Genomic DNA, 17,811 nt, shown 5'->3' with positions numbered 1-17,811 from the left:
CCCGGAAAGGGGAAACACAGAAAATGCATTTAGTACAGACAGTATATTGGAATAGTACAATGTTACTGGGCCCAAGAGCTAAATCTCTGGGACCCTTATACAGGGAGCAGGGGTAACCAAAACGGGCTTGACCTTTATTAAAGAGCCTGGTTACCCCCTCCCATCACAGTATCTTTGACCCATTCTGCCCAATAGGTGCCAGGTTCTGGATGCTTGCACCTACTGTACCTTCTGAGCTGTCCAGTCCGAGAGGTTCTGTAATCACACTATCTCCTCCTATCTCTCCAGGCTCCAGATCAAATCCAGGATTCACCGTCCATCAGCCTCATGTATCTTCAGCCAAAGAAGGAGACTCAGTCACCATCAACTGCACATTCACCTCCCCCCCAGGCAGAGACCCGATGTGGGTCTGGATTTACTGGAGAGTGGGCAGCCCCAGGGGACCTTACGCCTATCACCCCTCCCAGGAGATGGTTCATTCCACTTACGGGGGAAGGACAGAGCTGAGAGGGCAATCGGATCTCCACATACAATGGGTGCGGGGGGCAGATAACACCTCGTATTACTGCCTTGTGCTGCTCCGATTCTGTGTCGGAAATAACATATTCAACTCAACGATCAGCCATGGAGAAGGCACAAGTCTCATAGTGACAGGTAATATCAGTATGAGAAAGATATACCATGCACAGCTATCTCTCACTCTGCTCATCTCTCTATAACATGCACTGCTATCTCTCACTCTGCTCCTCTCTCTCTGTAAGGTGCACAGGCTTCTCGGCTGTGTACCTCTCTGCAAGATTTTATCTTCTGCAAATGACCTAATCTCTGTCTCTAATTGTCCCTAAATTCAGGCTCCCACTGGTGTGTTAATCTGTTTATCTGGCCGAGGGTGGGATACAATTAGGACAGGGCCTATATATTGGGGACATCTCTGGGGACGGCAATGTGAGGGGTTAGCACTGCCCTGTCTGAGCGTGACCTGTATATAAGAGGCATGCAGTTACACTGGAGATGAGCACAAGTTGGACAAGACATCTTCTATGAAAGACACAAGAAGACAGATCTTCCTGCATGTGAGCCAAGAACATCTCCTCTGTCAGCATTCTAGAACTCCACCACCTCTTTTATACTGTATTCCCCATCCTGCTCTTTAACCTTATCCTTAACTATAATCACTGCTCAGCCCTCACCCTGTCTCAGCACCAACCTTGTAATACTACCACAACTCCAATACTATCCTTTCTGTTTGCTCTCATACCGCACTAATCTCTCTACCATCCTCACCATCCCTCTAATGCTATTGGTATCTCTCTCGATCTCTCCTTCCTTCTCCGCTTCTCTGTTACTATGAATTCCTTTCCTGCCTGTGCCCTCTTATACCACTCAGCACTACCCCCTGCACTAATCCACAGCCCTTCTACTCCTCCTCACACATCCTCTTTCTTTCCATGCTTCTCTTTCTTGCTCCCGGGGATATCTCTCCCAATCCTGGTCCCTGTCTTCTTTCTACATGTTCTCAGCCTCGCCATCCACTTTCAATTTGCCTGTCTGGTGGTGTAAACCCCTCTAACCTCAAACCGATCCCATCTGGTGTAAACCCCTCTAACTTCAAACTCATAACGTCCTTCCTCCTTCCTCTCTTTCTCTCCTGTGACCTTCTGGTGATGTAAACCTCTCTAACCTCAAACCCATCCCATCCTGTCTCCTTCCTCTCCTTCTCTCCGGTGCCCTTTTGGAATGTCCGCTTCCTTTCTAACAAGTTATTTTCTGTACATGACTTAGTTCTCCATAGCTAAACCTCGACTCTCAGTCTGATTCTGCACTGGAAGCTGCCTTCTCTTATTGTCGTCTTTCTATTCTCCCACACTCCTCTTCCCTGATTGGAAGAGTCGGGCTTCTCATCTTCTCTGTCTGTGGCTACTGTACCCTTCTTATTCCTCCTTCTCTTTCTTTTCCTTTATTTGAGGTTCACACTGTGGACAGCTTTTCTCTCCTCTCTCATATATATTGGCCACCAACCTCTACTCATCCCTCTTCAACCTTTCTATCTGACTACAGTATGAATCTTGACTCTCCTAATTGATATCCTCCGACTCCCATCTAGTTGGGGACTATCTGGACCTGGTTTTCACGAAAAACTGTTCCCTGATTTCTCCCCCTCCCACCCCTGCCCCCTCTCTAACCATCACTTAATCAAATGTACTCTCTTAATTCTACTTAACTTCACCTCCATCTGCCCTTCATTCCTGCAGAGACCTGCGTTCCATGAACCTACCGACTCCAGACACACCTCTGTGCTCCTCCCTCTCTTCTCTCTGCTCCTCTACTGACCCAACCAACATTGTTATGAACGACAACTCAGCCCTATCCTCCTGTCTTGATCTTCATTTTCGGAAGGAAATCTCACAGACTTCGTCCACTACAAATGTATCCTATTTTGTATCAACTGCTCTCTCCCCTGCAAAATAAAGCTTCTTTTTCTTCACTAATCAACACTTGCAAGTCTAAACCACACCAACTCTTTTCTGTCTTTTAATCTCTACTTAGATCACTGTCTGTTTTGTATTTCTCCTCCATTTCACCTCAGGACTTTGCTGACTATTTGAAGATGAAGGTGTAATCCATTTGTCAAGACATCCGCCTTTTTCCTTCTTTCCCTCTCTTTTCTTTCACAGAGGAGGAAGTGTCGCTGTTGCTCTCCTCCTCTCCCACTCGCCCTCTTGACCCCATTCCCTCCCATCTCCTTAAACCACTCGCCCCACTCTAATCCCTACACTCATGCATATTTTCAACTCTTCCTTCAGGTCTGGTGTTATTCCCACATCCTTCCAAAATGCACCAGTTATTCATATACTCAAAAATAGCAAACGTGACCCTACCTGTCTCTCTAACTATTACCCAATCTCCTTCTTGATTTATGCCTCGGAACTCTTTGAATGCCTTGTATTCTCTTGTTTATTAACATTTTTTTAACTCCTATTCTCTCTTAGACTCTCTACAGTCTGACTCCAGCACTGCTCACTCCACTGAAACAGCCCTAACCAAAATAACGAATAACATTCATGCTGCCAAAGAGCAAGGTCATTACACTCTGCTTATATTATTCAACCTTTTGGAAGCTTTTGATACTATGGACCATGCTCTTCTCCTTCCACATTCCCCATACTCTTGGTATCAGTACCAAAGCTGTATTCTGGATTTCTTCTTACAGTACCTCTCCAATTGTGCAATCAGTGTCTCGTTTACTAACATCTTCTCCTCCTCTGTCGATCACTCTGTGGGTATACCATAATGGTCTATGCTGGGATACCTTCATTTTTCTCTCTACACTCTCTCTAGGCGACCTTATAAAATATTTTCAGTTCAAATATCACCTGTATGCTGATAACACACATTTACCTTTGAACCCCTGACCTTACACCTTTTGTCCAAACCAAAGTTTCTGAATGTCTCTCCGCTAGATCATCATGGATGTGGCCCTCTGCCGACTCAAACTTAATATGTCAAAGACGGAGATTCTCCTACTACAGCTGAACTTTGCTATAACGTGATCCGCTGCAACGCGGATCCGCTTATAGCGCGGTGCAAGCGTGGCTCCCAATTTACGTACTTATGAATACTTTACAACACGATTGTTGGCGTCTTAAATACTTTATTGTACAATGCATACAATTGTACGTTATCTCTAACGCGATCCTCTTATACCGCAATGTGATTCTTTGGATCCCCAAGCACAGCGTTATAAGGGGGTGGAGCTGTACGTCACAAGCCTGGTCCTCTCTTTTTTCAGGGCATAAACACCATCTGCCCCTCCTAACATTTCAACCCCCAGGCTCTACACATGCGCGCCTCTTGTGCTCTGCTCAAGGAAGTCCCTTTTGTATCTAAATCCTGCTGCCACCTAAAACCTTTCTCCCGTACTGCCCCTTACCTCCAGAATGTCATTCCCTCGAGCACTACTCTCCCCACCTTTATGATTATCTTAAGATACACGTCTTTCACAAAGCATTGGAGTAGCTCCAAAAACGACTTGATGGACATACTGTATGTCTTTTTTCAACATCATCTACTATGTAACTATGCACTCACCCCTTGTATACACACTTACTATAAACCACCCCTACTGTCTCTGTAAGTTCTCCCTACTTACCACTTAGATTGTAAGCTCTTCGGGCCAGGGACTCCTGTTCCTAATGGTACTTTTATATCTGTAGCACTTATTCCCCATATGTCTCATACGTGTATTGCTGCTGGGAAGCGCCGTCTACATGGACAGTGCTGTACAAATAACGATATACGGACATCTCTCACTCTGCTCCAATCTCTATAAGACACACAGCTATCTCCCACTGTCCTCCTACCTCTCTATAAAACATGCAGCTATCTCTTTATCTTCCTCCTCTCACTATGAGACACACAGCTATCTCACGCTTCCCTGTGTCCTTCTAAGAGTATTTCACCACTCTCTTTGTAATGGGACGTTGTCTTTTTTCTAATAGAATCTTCCGGAGTGACTTTACCCATCATTATCTCCCTCACTGTTCTGTTTGTCATCAGCATCTTGTGTGGGATTCTGATCTTTCTGAAGATAAAAGGTGAGAAGATTTTTGACACAGACTGAAGGGAACTATGTGCCTGTCCCCCCCCCCGCAGGGTGACACAGTGACACAGACAGAAGGGATCTATGAGTCTGTCCCTCCCCCCCGCAGGGTGACACAGTGACACAGGCAGAAGGGTGCTATGAGTCTGTCCCTCCCCCCGCAGGGTGTCACAGTGACACAGACAGAAGGGAGCTATGAGCCTGTCCCTCCCCCGCAGGGTGACACAGTGACACAGACAGAAGGGAGCTATGAGTCTGTCCCTCCCCCCTGCAGGGTGACACAGTGACACAGACAGATGGAAGCTATGAGTCTGTTCCTCCCCCCGCAGGGTGACACAGACAGAAGGGAGCTATGAGTCTGTCCCTCCCCCCCACAGGGTGACACAGTGACACAGACAGAAGGGAGCTTTGAGTCTGTCCCTCCCCCCGCAGGGTGACACAGTGACACAGAGAAAGAGAGATATGAGTCTGTCCCTCCCCCGCAGGGTGACACAGTAACACAGACAGAAGGGAGCTATGAGTCTGTCCCTCCCTCGCAGGGTGACACAGTGACACAGACAGAAGGGAGCTATGAGTCTGTCCCTCCCCCCGAAGGGTGACACAGTGACACAGACAGAAGGGAGCTATGAATCTGTCCCTCCCCCGCAGGGTGACACAGTGACACAGACAGAAGGGAGTTATGAGTCTGTCCCTCCCCCCGCAGGGTGACACAGTGACACAGACAGAAGGGAGCTATGAGTCTGTCCCTCCCCCTGCAGGGTGACACAGACAGAAGGGAGCTATGAGTCTGTCCCTCCCCCCGCAGGGTGACACAGTAACACAGACCGAAGAGAGCTATGAGTCTGTTTCTCCCCCCACAGGGTGACACAATGACACAGACAGAAGGGAGCTATGAGACTGTCCCTCCCCCGCAGGGTGACACAGTGACACAGGCAGAAGGGAGCTATGAGTCTGTCCCTCCCCCCGCAGGGTGTCACAGTGACACAGACAGAAGGGAGCTATGAGTCTGTCCCTCTCCCCGCAGGGTGACACAGTAACACAGACAGAAGGGAGCTATGAGTCTGTCCCTCCCCCACAGGGTGACACAGTGACACAGACAGAAGGGAGCTATGAGCCTGTCCCTCCCCCCGCAGGATGACACAGTGACACAGACAGAAGGGAGCTATGAGCCTGTCCCTCCCCCCGCAGAGTTACACAGTGACACAGACAGAAGGGAGCTATGAGTCTGTCCCTCCCCCCGCAGGGTGACAGTGACACAAACAGAAGGGAGCTATGAGACTGTCCCTGCCCCCGCAGGCTGACACAGTGACACAGACAGAAGGGAGATATGAGTCTGTCCCTCCCCCCGCAGGGTGACACAGTGACAGACAGAAGGGAGCTATGAGACTGTATCTCCCCCCGCAGGGTGACACAGACAGAAGGGAGTTATGAGTCTGTCCCTCCCCCCGCAGGGTGACACAGTGACACAGACAGAAGGGAGCTATGAGTCTGCCCCTCCCCCCGCAGGGTGACACAGACAGAAGGGAGCTATGAGTCTGTCCCTCCCCCCGCAGGGTGACACAGTGACACAGACAGAAGGGAGCTATGAGACTGTCTCTCCCCCCGCAGGGTGACCCAGACAGAAAGGAGTTATGAGTCTGTCCCTCCCCCGCAGGGTGACACAGACAGAAGGGAGCTATGAGCCTGTCCCTCCCCCCGCAGAGTTACCAGTGACACAGACAGAAGGGAGCTATGAGCCTGTCCCTCCCCCCGCAGGGTGACAGTGACACAGACAGAAGGGAGCTATGAGTCTGTCCCTCCCCCGCAGGGTGACACAGTGACAGACAGAAGGGAGCTATGAGTCTGCCCCTCCCCCCGCAGTGTGACAGTGACACAGACAGAAGTGAGCTATGAGTCTGTCCCTCCCCCCGCAGGGTGACACAGTGACACAGACAGAAGGTAGCTATGAGACTGTCCCTCCCCCCGCAGGGTGACACAGTGACACAGACAGGAGGGAGCTATGAGTCTGTCCCTCCCCCCGCAGGGTGACACAGTGACACACACAGAAGGGAGCTATGAGACTGTCCCTCCCCCCGCAGGGTGACAGTGACACAGACAGGAGGGAGCTATGAGTCTGTACCTCCCCCCGCAGGGTGACACAGTGACACACACAGAAGGGAGCTATGAGACTGTCCCTCCCCCAGCAGGGTGACACAGTGACACAGACAGAAGGGAGCTATGAGTCTGTCCCTCCCCCTGCAGGGTGACACAGTGACACAGACAGAAGGGAGCTATGAGTCTGTCCCTCCCCCCGCAGGGTGACACAGTGACACAGACAGAAGGGAGCTATGAGTCTGTCCCTCCCCCCGCAGGGTGACACAGTGACACAGACAGAAGGGAGCTATGAGTCTGTCCCTCCCCCCGCAGGTTGACACAGTGACACAGACAGAAGGGAGCTATGAGTCTGTCCCTCCCCCAGCAGGGTGACACAGTGACACAGACAGAAGGGAGCTATGAGTCTGTCCCTCCCCCCGCAGGGTGACACAGTGACACAGACAGAAGGGAGTTATGAGTCTGTCCCTCCCCCCGCAGGGTGACACAGTGACACAGACAGAAGGGAGTTATGAGTCTGTCCCTCCCCCCGCAGGGTGTCACAGTGACACAGACAGAAGGGAGCTATGAGCCTGTCCCTCCCCCGCAGGGTGACACAGTGACACAGACAGAAGGGAGCTATGAGTCTGTCCCTCCCCCCTGCAGGGTGACACAGTGACACAGACAGATGGAAGCTATGAGTCTGTTCCTCCCCCCGCAGGGTGACACAGACAGAAGGGAGCTATGAGTCTGTCCCTCCCCCCCACAGGGTGATACAGTGACACAGACAGAAGGGAGCTTTGAGTCTGTCCCTCCCCCCGCAGGGTGACACAGTGACACAGACAGGAGAGAGATATGAGTCTGTCCCTCCCCCGCAGGGTGACACAGTGACACAGGCAGAAGGGAGCTATGAGTCTGTCCCTCCCCCCGCAGGGTGTCACAGTGACACAGACAGAAGGGAGCTATGAGTCTGTCCCTCTCCCCGCAGGGTGACACAGTAACACAGACAGAAGGGAGCTATGAGTCTGTCCCTCCCCCACAGGGTGACACAATGACACAGACAGAAGGGAGCTATGAGACTGTCCCTCCCCCGCAGGGTGACACAGTGACACAGGCAGAAGGGAGCTATGAGTCTGTCCCTCCCCCCGCAGGGTGTCACAGTGACACAGACAGAAGGGAGCTATGAGTCTGTCCCTCTCCCCGCAGGGTGACACAGTAACACAGACAGAAGGGAGCTATGAGTCTGTCCCTCCCCCACAGGGTGACACAGTGACACAGACAGAAGGGAGCTATGAGCCTGTCCCTCCCCCCGCAGGATGACACAGTGACACAGACAGAAGGGAGCTATGAGCCTGTCCCTCCCCCCGCAGAGTTACACAGTGACACAGACAGAAGGGAGCTATGAGTCTGTCCCTCCCCCCGCAGGGTGACAGTGACACAAACAGAAGGGAGCTATGAGACTGTCCCTGCCCCCGCAGGCTGACACAGTGACACAGACAGAAGGGAGATATGAGTCTGTCCCTCCCCCCGCAGGGTGACACAGTGACAGACAGAAGGGAGCTATGAGACTGTATCTCCCCCCGCAGGGTGACACAGACAGAAGGGAGTTATGAGTCTGTCCCTCCCCCCGCAGGGTGACACAGTGACACAGACAGAAGGGAGCTATGAGTCTGCCCCTCCCCCCGCAGGGTGACACAGACAGAAGGGAGCTATGAGTCTGTCCCTCCCCCCGCAGGGTGACACAGTGACACAGACAGAAGGGAGCTATGAGACTGTCTCTCCCCCCGCAGGGTGACCCAGACAGAAAGGAGTTATGAGTCTGTCCCTCCCCCGCAGGGTGACACAGACAGAGGGGAGCTATGAGCCTGTCCCTCCCCCCGCAGAGTTACCAGTGACACAGACAGAAGGGAGCTATGAGCCTGTCCCTCCCCCCGCAGGGTGACAGTGACACAGACAGAAGGGAGCTATGAGTCTGTCCCTCCCCCGCAGGGTGACACAGTGACAGACAGAAGGGAGCTATGAGTCTGCCCCTCCCCCCGCAGGGTGACAGTGACACAGACAGAAGTGAGCTATGAGTCTGTCCCTCCCCCCGCAGGGTGACACAGTGACACAGACAGAAGGTAGCTATGAGACTGTCCCTCCCCCCGCAGGGTGACACAGTGACACAGACAGGAGGGAGCTATGAGTCTGTCCCTCCCCCCGCAGGGTGACACAGTGACACACACAGAAGGGAGCTATGAGACTGTCCCTCCCCCCGCAGGGTGACAGTGACACAGACAGGAGGGAGCTATGAGTCTGTACCTCCCCCCGCAGGGTGACACAGTGACACACACAGAAGGGAGCTATGAGACTGTCCCTCCCCCAGCAGGGTGACACAGTGACACAGACAGAAGGGAGCTATGAGTCTGTCCCTCCCCCTGCAGGGTGACACAGTGACACAGACAGAAGGGAGCTATGAGTCTGTCCCTCCCCCCGCAGGGTGACACAGTGACACAGACAGAAGGGAGCTATGAGTCTGTCCCTCCCCCCGCAGGGTGACACAGTGACACAGACAGAAGGGAGCTATGAGTCTGTCCCTCCCCCCGCAGGTTGACACAGTGACACAGACAGAAGGGAGCTATGAGTCTGTCCCTCCCCCCGCAGGGTGACACAGTGACACAGACAGAAGGGAGCTATGAGTCTGTCCCTCCCCCCGCAGGGTGACACAGTGACACAGACAGAAGGGAGTTATGAGTCTGTCCCTCCCCCCGCAGGGTGACACAGTGACACAGACAGAAGGGAGTTATGAGTCTGTCCCTCCCCCCGCAGGGTGTCACAGTGACACAGACAGAAGGGAGCTATGAGCCTGTCCCTCCCCCGCAGGGTGACACAGTGACACAGACAGAAGGGAGCTATGAGTCTGTCCCTCCCCCCTGCAGGGTGACACAGTGACACAGACAGATGGAAGCTATGAGTCTGTTCCTCCCCCCGCAGGGTGACACAGACAGAAGGGAGCTATGAGTCTGTCCCTCCCCCCCACAGGGTGACACAGTGACACAGACAGAAGGGAGCTTTGAGTCTGTCCCTCCCCCCGCAGGGTGACACAGTGACACAGACAGAAGAGAGATATGAGTCTGTCCCTCCCCCGCAGGGTGACACAGTAACACAGACAGAAGGGAGCTATGAGTCTGTCCCTCCCCCGCAGGGTGACACAGTGACACAGACAGAAGGGAGCTATGAGTCTGTCCCTCCCCCCGAAGGGTGACACAGTGACACAGACAGAAGGGAGCTATGAGTCTGTCCCTCCCCCGCAGGGTGACACAGTGACACAGACAGAAGGGAGTTATGAGTCTGTCCCTCCCCCCGCAGGGTGACACAGTGACACAGACAGAAGGGAGCTATGAGTCTGTCCCTCCCCCTGCAGGGTGACACAGACAGAAGGGAGCTATGAGTCTGTCCCTCCCCCCGCAGGGTGACACAGTAACACAGACAGAAGAGAGCTATGAGTCTGTTTCTCCCCCCACAGGGTGACACAATGACACAGACAGAAGGGAGCTATGAGACTCTCCCTCCCCCGCAGGGTGACACAGTGACACAGGCAGAAGGGAGCTATGAGTCTGTCCCTCCCCCCGCAGGGTGTCACAGTGACACAGACAGAAGGGAGCTATGAGTCTGTCCCTCTCCCCGCAGGGTGACACAGTAACACAGACAGAAGGGAGCTATGAGTCTGTCCCTCCCCCACAGGGTGACACAGTGACACAGACAGAAGGGAGCTATGAGCCTGTCCCTCCCCCCGCAGGATGACACAGTGACACAGACAGAAGGGAGCTATGAGCCTGTCCCTCCCCCCGCAGAGTTACACAGTGACACAGACAGAAGGGAGCTATGAGTCTGTCCCTCCCCCCGCAGGGTGACAGTGACACAAACAGAAGGGAGCTATGAGACTGTCCCTGCCCCCGCAGGCTGACACAGTGACACAGACAGAAGGGAGATATGAGTCTGTCCCTCCCCCCGCAGGGTGACACAGTGACAGACAGAAGGGAGCTATGAGTCTGCCCCTCCCCCCGCAGGGTGACACAGACAGAAGGGAGTTATGAGTCTGTCCCTCCCCCCGCAGGGTGACACAGTGACACAGACAGAAGGGAGCTATGAGTCTGCCCCTCCCCCCGCAGGGTGACACAGACAGAAGGGAGCTATGAGCCTGTCCCTCCCCCCGCAGGGTGACACAGTGACACAGACAGAAGGGAGCTATGAGACTGTCTCTCCCCCGCAGGGTGACCCAGACAGAAAGGAGTTATGAGTCTGTCCCTCCCCCGCAGGGTGACACAGACAGAAGGGAGCTATGAGCCTGTCCCTCCCCCCGCAGAGTTACCAGTGACACAGACAGAAGGGAGCTATGAGCCTGTCCCTCCCCCCGCAGGGTGACAGTGACACAGACAGAAGGGAGCTATGAGTCTGTCCCTCCCCCGCAGGGTGACACAGTGACAGACAGAAGGGAGCTATGAGTCTGCCCCTCCCCCCGCAGGGTGACAGTGACACAGACAGAAGTGAGCTATGAGTCTGTCCCTCCCCCCGCAGGGTGACACAGTGACACAGACAGAAGGGAGCTATGAGACTGTCCCTCCCCCCGCAGGGTGACACAGTGACACAGACAGGAGGGAGCTATGAGTCTGTCCCTCCCCCCGCAGGGTGACACAGTGACACACACAGAAGGGAGCTATGAGACTGTCCCTCCCCCTGCAGGGTGACAGTGACACAGACAGGAGGGAGCTATGAGTCTGTCCCTCCCCCCACAGGGTGACACAGTGACACACACAGAAGGGAGCTATGAGACTGTCCCTCCCCCAGCAGGGTGACACAGTGACACAGACAGAAGGGAGCTATGAGTCTGTCCCTCCCCCCGCAGGGTGACACAGTGACACAGACAGAAGGGAGCTATGAGTCTGTCCCTCCCCCCGCAGGGTGACACAGTGACACAGACAGAAGGGAGCTATGAGTCTGTCCCTCCCCCCGCAGGGTGACACAGTGACACAGACAGAAGGGAGCTATGAGTCTGTCCCTCCCCCCGCAGGGTGACACAGTGACACAGACAGAAGGGAGTTATGAGTCTGTCCCTCCCCCCGCAGGGTGACACAGTGACACAGACAGAAGGGAGCTATGAGTCTGTCCCTCCCCCCGCAGGGTGACACAGTGACACAGACAGAAGGGAGTTATGAGTCTGTCCCTCCCCCCGCAGGGTGACACAGTGACACAGACAGAAGAGAGCTATGAGTCTGTCCCTCCCCCCGCAGGGTGACACAGTGACACAGACAGAAGGGAGTTATGAGTCTGTCCCTCCCCCCGCAGGGTGACACAGTGACACAGACAGAAGGGAGCTATGAGTCTGTCCCTCCCCCCGCAGGGTGACACAGTGACACAGACAGAAGGGAGCTATGAGTCTGTCCCTCCCCTGCTGTGTGACACAGTGACACAGACAGAAGGGAGCTATGTGTCTGTCCCTCCCCCTGCAGGGTGACACAGTGACAGACAGAAGGGAGCTATGAGTCTGTCCCTCCCCCGAAGGGTGACACAGTGACACAGACAGAAGGGAGCTATGAGTCTGTCTCTCCCCCCGCAGGGTGTCACAGTGACACAGACAGAAGGGAGCTATGAGCCTGTCCCTCCCCCGCAGGGTGACACAGTGACACTGACAGAAGGGAGCTATGAGCCTGTCCCTCCCCCGCAGGGTGACACAGTGACACAGACAGAAGGGAGCTATGAGTCTGTCCCTCCCCCCGCAGGGTGACACAGTGACACAGACAGAAGGGAGCTATGAGCCTCTCCCTCCCCCCGCAGGGTGACACAGACAGGAGGGAGCTATGAGTCTGTCCCTCCCCCCGCAGGGTGACACAGTGACACAGACAGAAGGGAGCTATGAGTCTGTCCCTCCCCCCGCAGGGTGACACAGTGACACAGACAGAAGGGAGCTATGAGTCTGTCCCTCCCCCCGCAGGGTGACACAGTGACACAGGCAGAAGGGAGCTATGAGTCTGTCCCTCCCCCCACAGAATGACACAGTGACACAGACAGAAGGGAGCTATGAGTCTGTCCCTCCCCCCGCAGGGTGACACAGTGACACAGACAGAAGGGAGCTATGAGTCTGTCCCTCCCCCCGCAGGGTGACACAGTGTCAAATATCTTATAGCCCGTTCAAGAATCTTGTTTTCCAAACATCTACTGTAGGTTTCGTTAACCCTAATAAGTAATAATATATATTATTGTAGATATAATTAGAACTGTCTTATTTGCAGGGATCATTTGTAAGACAGCCAACAGTAATATGTGAGTATTATTATTTTATCATCTATATACTGATCTATATCTCCGCTTCTCTCTCTATTTAATGAACAGCTATCTCGCACTCTGCTCCTCTCTCTCTCTATAAGATGCACAGCTATTTCTCACTCTGCTCCTCTCTCTCTCTATAAGATGCACAGCTATCTCTCACTCTGCTCCTCTCTCTCTATAAGATGCATAGCTATGTTACTCTGCCTTTATCTACAGGAAAGAAGGGAGACAGCCAACCGCTGATATCCAACCATGGGAACAGGCAAGCACTATACACAGTAAGTGAGAGAGAGAGAAGAGATTTAGAGAGAAGAGAAGGGGGGGGGGCAGAGAAACACAGAGAGAAAGGTGAGTGAGAGGGAGGAGGATTTGAGATAGAGTGTGTGTGTCTGGTAGAGAAAGGGGGTAGTGAGAGAGTGTTTGTGTGTATGTGTGTGAGAGATAGAGGGGCAAGGGAGTGAGTGTGTGTGTGTGTGTGAGTGTGTGTGTGCGTGGGAGAGACAGGGGAAAGGGGGGAGTGACAGAGTGTTTGTGTGTGAGTGAGAGAGATAGAGGGGAAAGGGAGTGAGTGAGGGTGTGTGTGGGGGGAGGGAGGAGTGACAGAATGTTTGTTTGTGTGTGTGTGTGTGAGAGAGAGAGAGGTGAGGAAGTGAGTGAGTGTGTGTGGGAGAGACAGAGTGTTTGTGTGTGTGAGAGAGCGTGGTAGGGAGAGTGAGGGTGTGTGTGGGGGGGAGGGGGGAGTGACAGAGTGTTTGTGTGTGTGTGTGTGTGTGTGTGTGTGTGTGTGTGTGTGTGTGTGTGTGTGTGTGTGTGTGTGTGTGTGTGTGTGTGTGTGTGTGTGTGTGTGTGTGTGTGAGATAGAGGGGTGAGGGAGTGAGTGAGTGTGTGTGGGAGAGACAGAGTGTTTGTGTGTGTGAGAGAGCGTGGGAGGGAGAGTGAGAGTGTGTGAGAGAGAGGGAGTGTAATTGAGAGTGTGTGTTTTTGTGAGGGAGGGAGTGAGAGTGTGTGTGTGAGAGAGAGTGGGAGGGAGTATGAGTGAGAGTGTGTGAGAGAGGGAGTGTGACTGAGAGTGTGCGTGCGGGAGACTTCTGTTCTTATCTATATTTAATTCTATTTATTGTCCATCACACGTCTCAGTAAATATTATTTAACAGTAATTGTCTCTTTTATTTGGAGGGGATTCTGCAAATGACGGAGACGCAGAAATCAGGAGAGAACCAGAGGTGAGACACCAGTGATAGACATTCATATTAAGGGGGGTGTTCTTATAACAGGGACAAGTTGGGACCGTGAGATGTTTTTATTTAGGGGGGTGTTCTTATTACAGGAGGATACGCGGACCGGTAAGAAACCACTTCCGAGATTTTTTAGACCAAAACCGATCCCCCCACCAAAATCCATCTGCGGATTGAACACTAAAAATACCCAAGCGAATATATATAGGACCAATATCTGTCAGGAATGGATTTAATAGCAAATTTATATATATATTATTTATATATTATTTATATATTATTTATATATTATTTATATATATATTATATAGATTTGCTATTAAATCCATTCCTTACAGATATTGGTCCTATAACTGAAAATCCATTCTGTGGATTCTGGAGTTTATCATATACACAGAACGGGGAGTGAGAGGTGCTGCATCTTAATAGTGTCTCCAGTTGTATATATATCCCCTCAACCCTCCCTCCAAAAGTTTTAGGGAGAGATGCTTGTGCTGAAAATGGATCACACCTGATGCACCCTGGGAAAATATGCTAATTTGCAAAGAACATTTAAATGAGGCACATACATTCAGAGACTAAAATGAAACCCTTTGAATAGTTCTTAGCTCCCTGGTACAGGGTCGGAATGTGAGGGGCTTAGAAAGTAACTTTTGTTTTATGACTTTAAAATAAAATGCCAAATGTATCCAGCAAAAGACAAAGATACCCCATGCTACACCAATATGACAAAATACAGTCAAATACTTCAATGTTAGTATTCTCATGAGTAAGGGTCATTTAGTTAAACCCTTTGGCCAACGAGTTATAAGCCTGCAGCCACGTCACGGCATGACCAGTATTTGCAGGTCCTAACATTACCTACTTACTTGGTGAGTCATGACTCGACTGGTAACAGAATTACAACCCATAACCTCTGCTACTCTGGACATCAGCTCTAGTAGTGTGAGCTAATCCAGCTGATGGCTGGCACTACTGTCACAGTATACTTAGTTTTGATTCCTAGTTCTCACTGAGTGCTCATACCTGTACAAAGCACGTTACCCTCTTCTGGGATAGAGAAGCATATCTAACAAGCAGTCTTCTGCCGTGAGGCACTTTCTAGGGCGAAAACACACCTTTTTTGCCCATTTATGTGAATAGGCTGCAATGTATTCCAGCACCAAAGGTGCCTTATTGCCAGAACACTGCTTAGTAAATATGGGCCACTGTCTTTATCCTTTATAAGGTTAGAAGTACTAACTCAGCTCACCCGGTCACATTCTTATATCACTTTCATTATGCATCCTTTATTTGCTGTGCTTCACCTTGTTTTTACTTGTGTGTCAGAAAACCTGTGTTTCATTTCATCTCACCTGTCCTCAGTAACCCCTAGCCCTCGGTATACAGTATTACTATGTGCTTGAAGTACTTACAAAGTTACAATCAAGAAACTAGATATCTCTTAGAGATATGCGAGTACAGTCACTGCTAGCTGGTTTTGTTCACACTGCTAGAGCTGCTGTTTGGAAAATCAGTGATTGTGCGTTACCAGAACGCCCTCCTACTGTCTTTGTATGTTCTTCCTACCAATTGAATTGTAAGCTCTTTGGAGCAGGGACTCCACTTCCACAAGAGACTGATCCATGGAATTCCGTGGCAGAGGAACTGTCCACTCTGTGGCAGATTTAAATTTGAGGAATTCCCCCCCCCCATTTTTACTGTACTTTCCCCATAAGAAGGGGCCCATCAGGGCTGCGAAGAGGTGTTCTTATAAGGGGGTTGTTCTCATAACAGGGGTATCTCCTATAAACATGGGTACGCAAGAGCTGTGAGGAGATATTCGTATGACAGGGGTATCTCACAAAGGAGAGGACACATTGCGGCTGTGAGTATATGTTCTTATAAGGGGGGTTTCTCCAATAGGAAGGAACACATTGGTCTGTGAGAATATGTTCTTATAATGGAGGTGTTTGTTAAATCTCCCCTCCCTCTCTCTGCAGGAGTCCGGGGGGGTTCTCTATGCCCAGTTACAAATGAACCCATTAAATAAGAGAAGTTCCGAGAGGGGTGTAGGGGCCGAGCCTGAGAGTGACCCACAGGTTCTGTACGCTGCTGTCAGAAGAGCAAATCCTCAGGACTTATATTCAAGTGTTCAACCAAGAAAACGCCAAGACCAATAACATACCCTAATCTTCTGAGGGAAATATACACTGACACAGACAGAGGGAGGATATGCGCCTGTCCCTCCCCCCGCAGGGTGACACAGTGACACAGACAGAAGGGAGCTATGTGTCTGTCCCTCCGCCCGCAGGGTGACACAGTGACACAGACAGAAGGGAGCTATGAGTCTGTCCCTCCCCACGCAGGGTGACACAGTGACACAGACAGAAGGGAGCTATGAGGCTGTCCCTCCCCCTGCAGGGTCACACAGTGACACAGACAGAAGGGAGCTATGAGCCTGTCCCTCCCCCTGCAGGGTGACACAGTGACACAGACAGAAGGGAGCTATGTGTCTGTCCCTCCCCCCGCAGGGTGACACAGTGACACAGACAGAAGGGAGCTATGAGCCTGTCCCTCCCCCCGCAGGGTGACTCAGTGACACAGACAGAAGGGAGCTATGAGCCTGTCCCTCCCCCCGCAGGGATGACACAGTGACACAGACAGAAGGGAGCTATGAGTCTGTCCCTCCCCCCGCAGGGTGACACAGTGACACAGACAGAAGGGAGCTATGAGTCTGTCCCTCCCCCCCGCAGGGTGACACAGTGACACAGACAGAAGGGAGCTATGAGTCTATCCCTCCCCCGCAGGGTGACACAGTGACACAGACAGAAGGGAGCTATGAGCCTGTCCCTCCCCCCGCAGGGTGACACAGACAGAAGGGAGCTATGAGCCTGTCCCTCCCCCGCAGGGTGACACAGTGACACAGACAGAAATGACAGTGATACAGATTGGACCTACGCTACAGGAAATTTCTCCCTTCCATTAGGTAGTGACACAGTGGGTGGGCTGGGGTATTATGGATGACATGTACAGTATTGAGTGGCAAATGTTCATACAGTATGTTACAAGGAATTAGTTAAATAAATAAATGTGTATTTCAGTGTGTGTCACTTTCTATACAATGTGAGAATAGAGATCTCCAGGTGGAAGGGTCGAAAAAAAGAGAAAGAAGAAAGAAGATGGGAAATACATTAATAGGGGAGAGAGATGGAGATATGGAGAGATGGAGATATGGAGATATGGAGATATGGAGAGAGAGATGGAGAGATGGAGAGATGGAGAGATGGAGAGATGGAGAGAGATGGAGATATGGAGAGAGAGATGGAGAGATGGAGAGCGAGATGGAGAGATACAGTAACAATGGTTTAGAGGATATTGACCAAGATACGCTGCAGCAAACATAATTAGCGTCCAGATGTGTTGGCCAATGTTTTCCCACAGATTATTTCTGAAATAATATTGGTATTATAATTATAATAGTGACGGGAACAAAAACATATGAAAGTGATAATGGGAGAGAAAGAGAGACAGAGAGGGTGAGAGTTAGAGAGGGAAGAGGAACAGGAGAACAAGTGATGAGTAAAAGAAAGAGAGGAGAAAATAATACATAGAGATACG

The 17,811-nt window shown here is 51.6% G+C and overlaps 1 protein-coding gene across 2 annotated transcripts in view; it reads left to right on the top strand.

Annotated features, from left to right (window-relative positions):
- LOC142470835 (sialic acid-binding Ig-like lectin 10) overlaps window positions 1–17,273 on the top strand; it is a 35,244-nt gene extending 17,971 nt beyond the window's left edge. Inside the window, exons 4-10 of one of the 2 annotated variants that reach the window (XM_075577608.1) lie at window positions 289–654; window positions 2,991–3,080; window positions 4,500–4,595; window positions 12,940–12,970; window positions 13,193–13,254; window positions 14,153–14,199; window positions 16,194–17,273. In XM_075577608.1, the coding sequence (XP_075433723.1) occupies window positions 289–654; window positions 2,991–3,080; window positions 4,500–4,595; window positions 12,940–12,970; window positions 13,193–13,254; window positions 14,153–14,199; window positions 16,194–16,373 (872 nt within the window). In that variant the 3' untranslated portion in view covers window positions 16,374–17,273. The remainder of the gene's footprint in view (window positions 1–288; window positions 655–2,990; window positions 3,081–4,499; window positions 4,596–12,939; window positions 12,971–13,192; window positions 13,255–14,152; window positions 14,200–16,193) is intronic. The other variant, XM_075577609.1, reaches the window with a different exon arrangement.
- Window positions 17,274–17,811: the final 538 nt, after the last annotated feature.

Source organism: Ascaphus truei, chromosome 20 (genome assembly GCF_040206685.1).
Source record: "Ascaphus truei isolate aAscTru1 chromosome 20, aAscTru1.hap1, whole genome shotgun sequence".
Lineage (NCBI taxonomy): Eukaryota > Metazoa > Chordata > Amphibia > Anura > Ascaphidae > Ascaphus > Ascaphus truei.
Note: the sequence above shows the minus strand (reverse complement) of the source record. Positions and strands in the feature narration are given on the sequence as shown.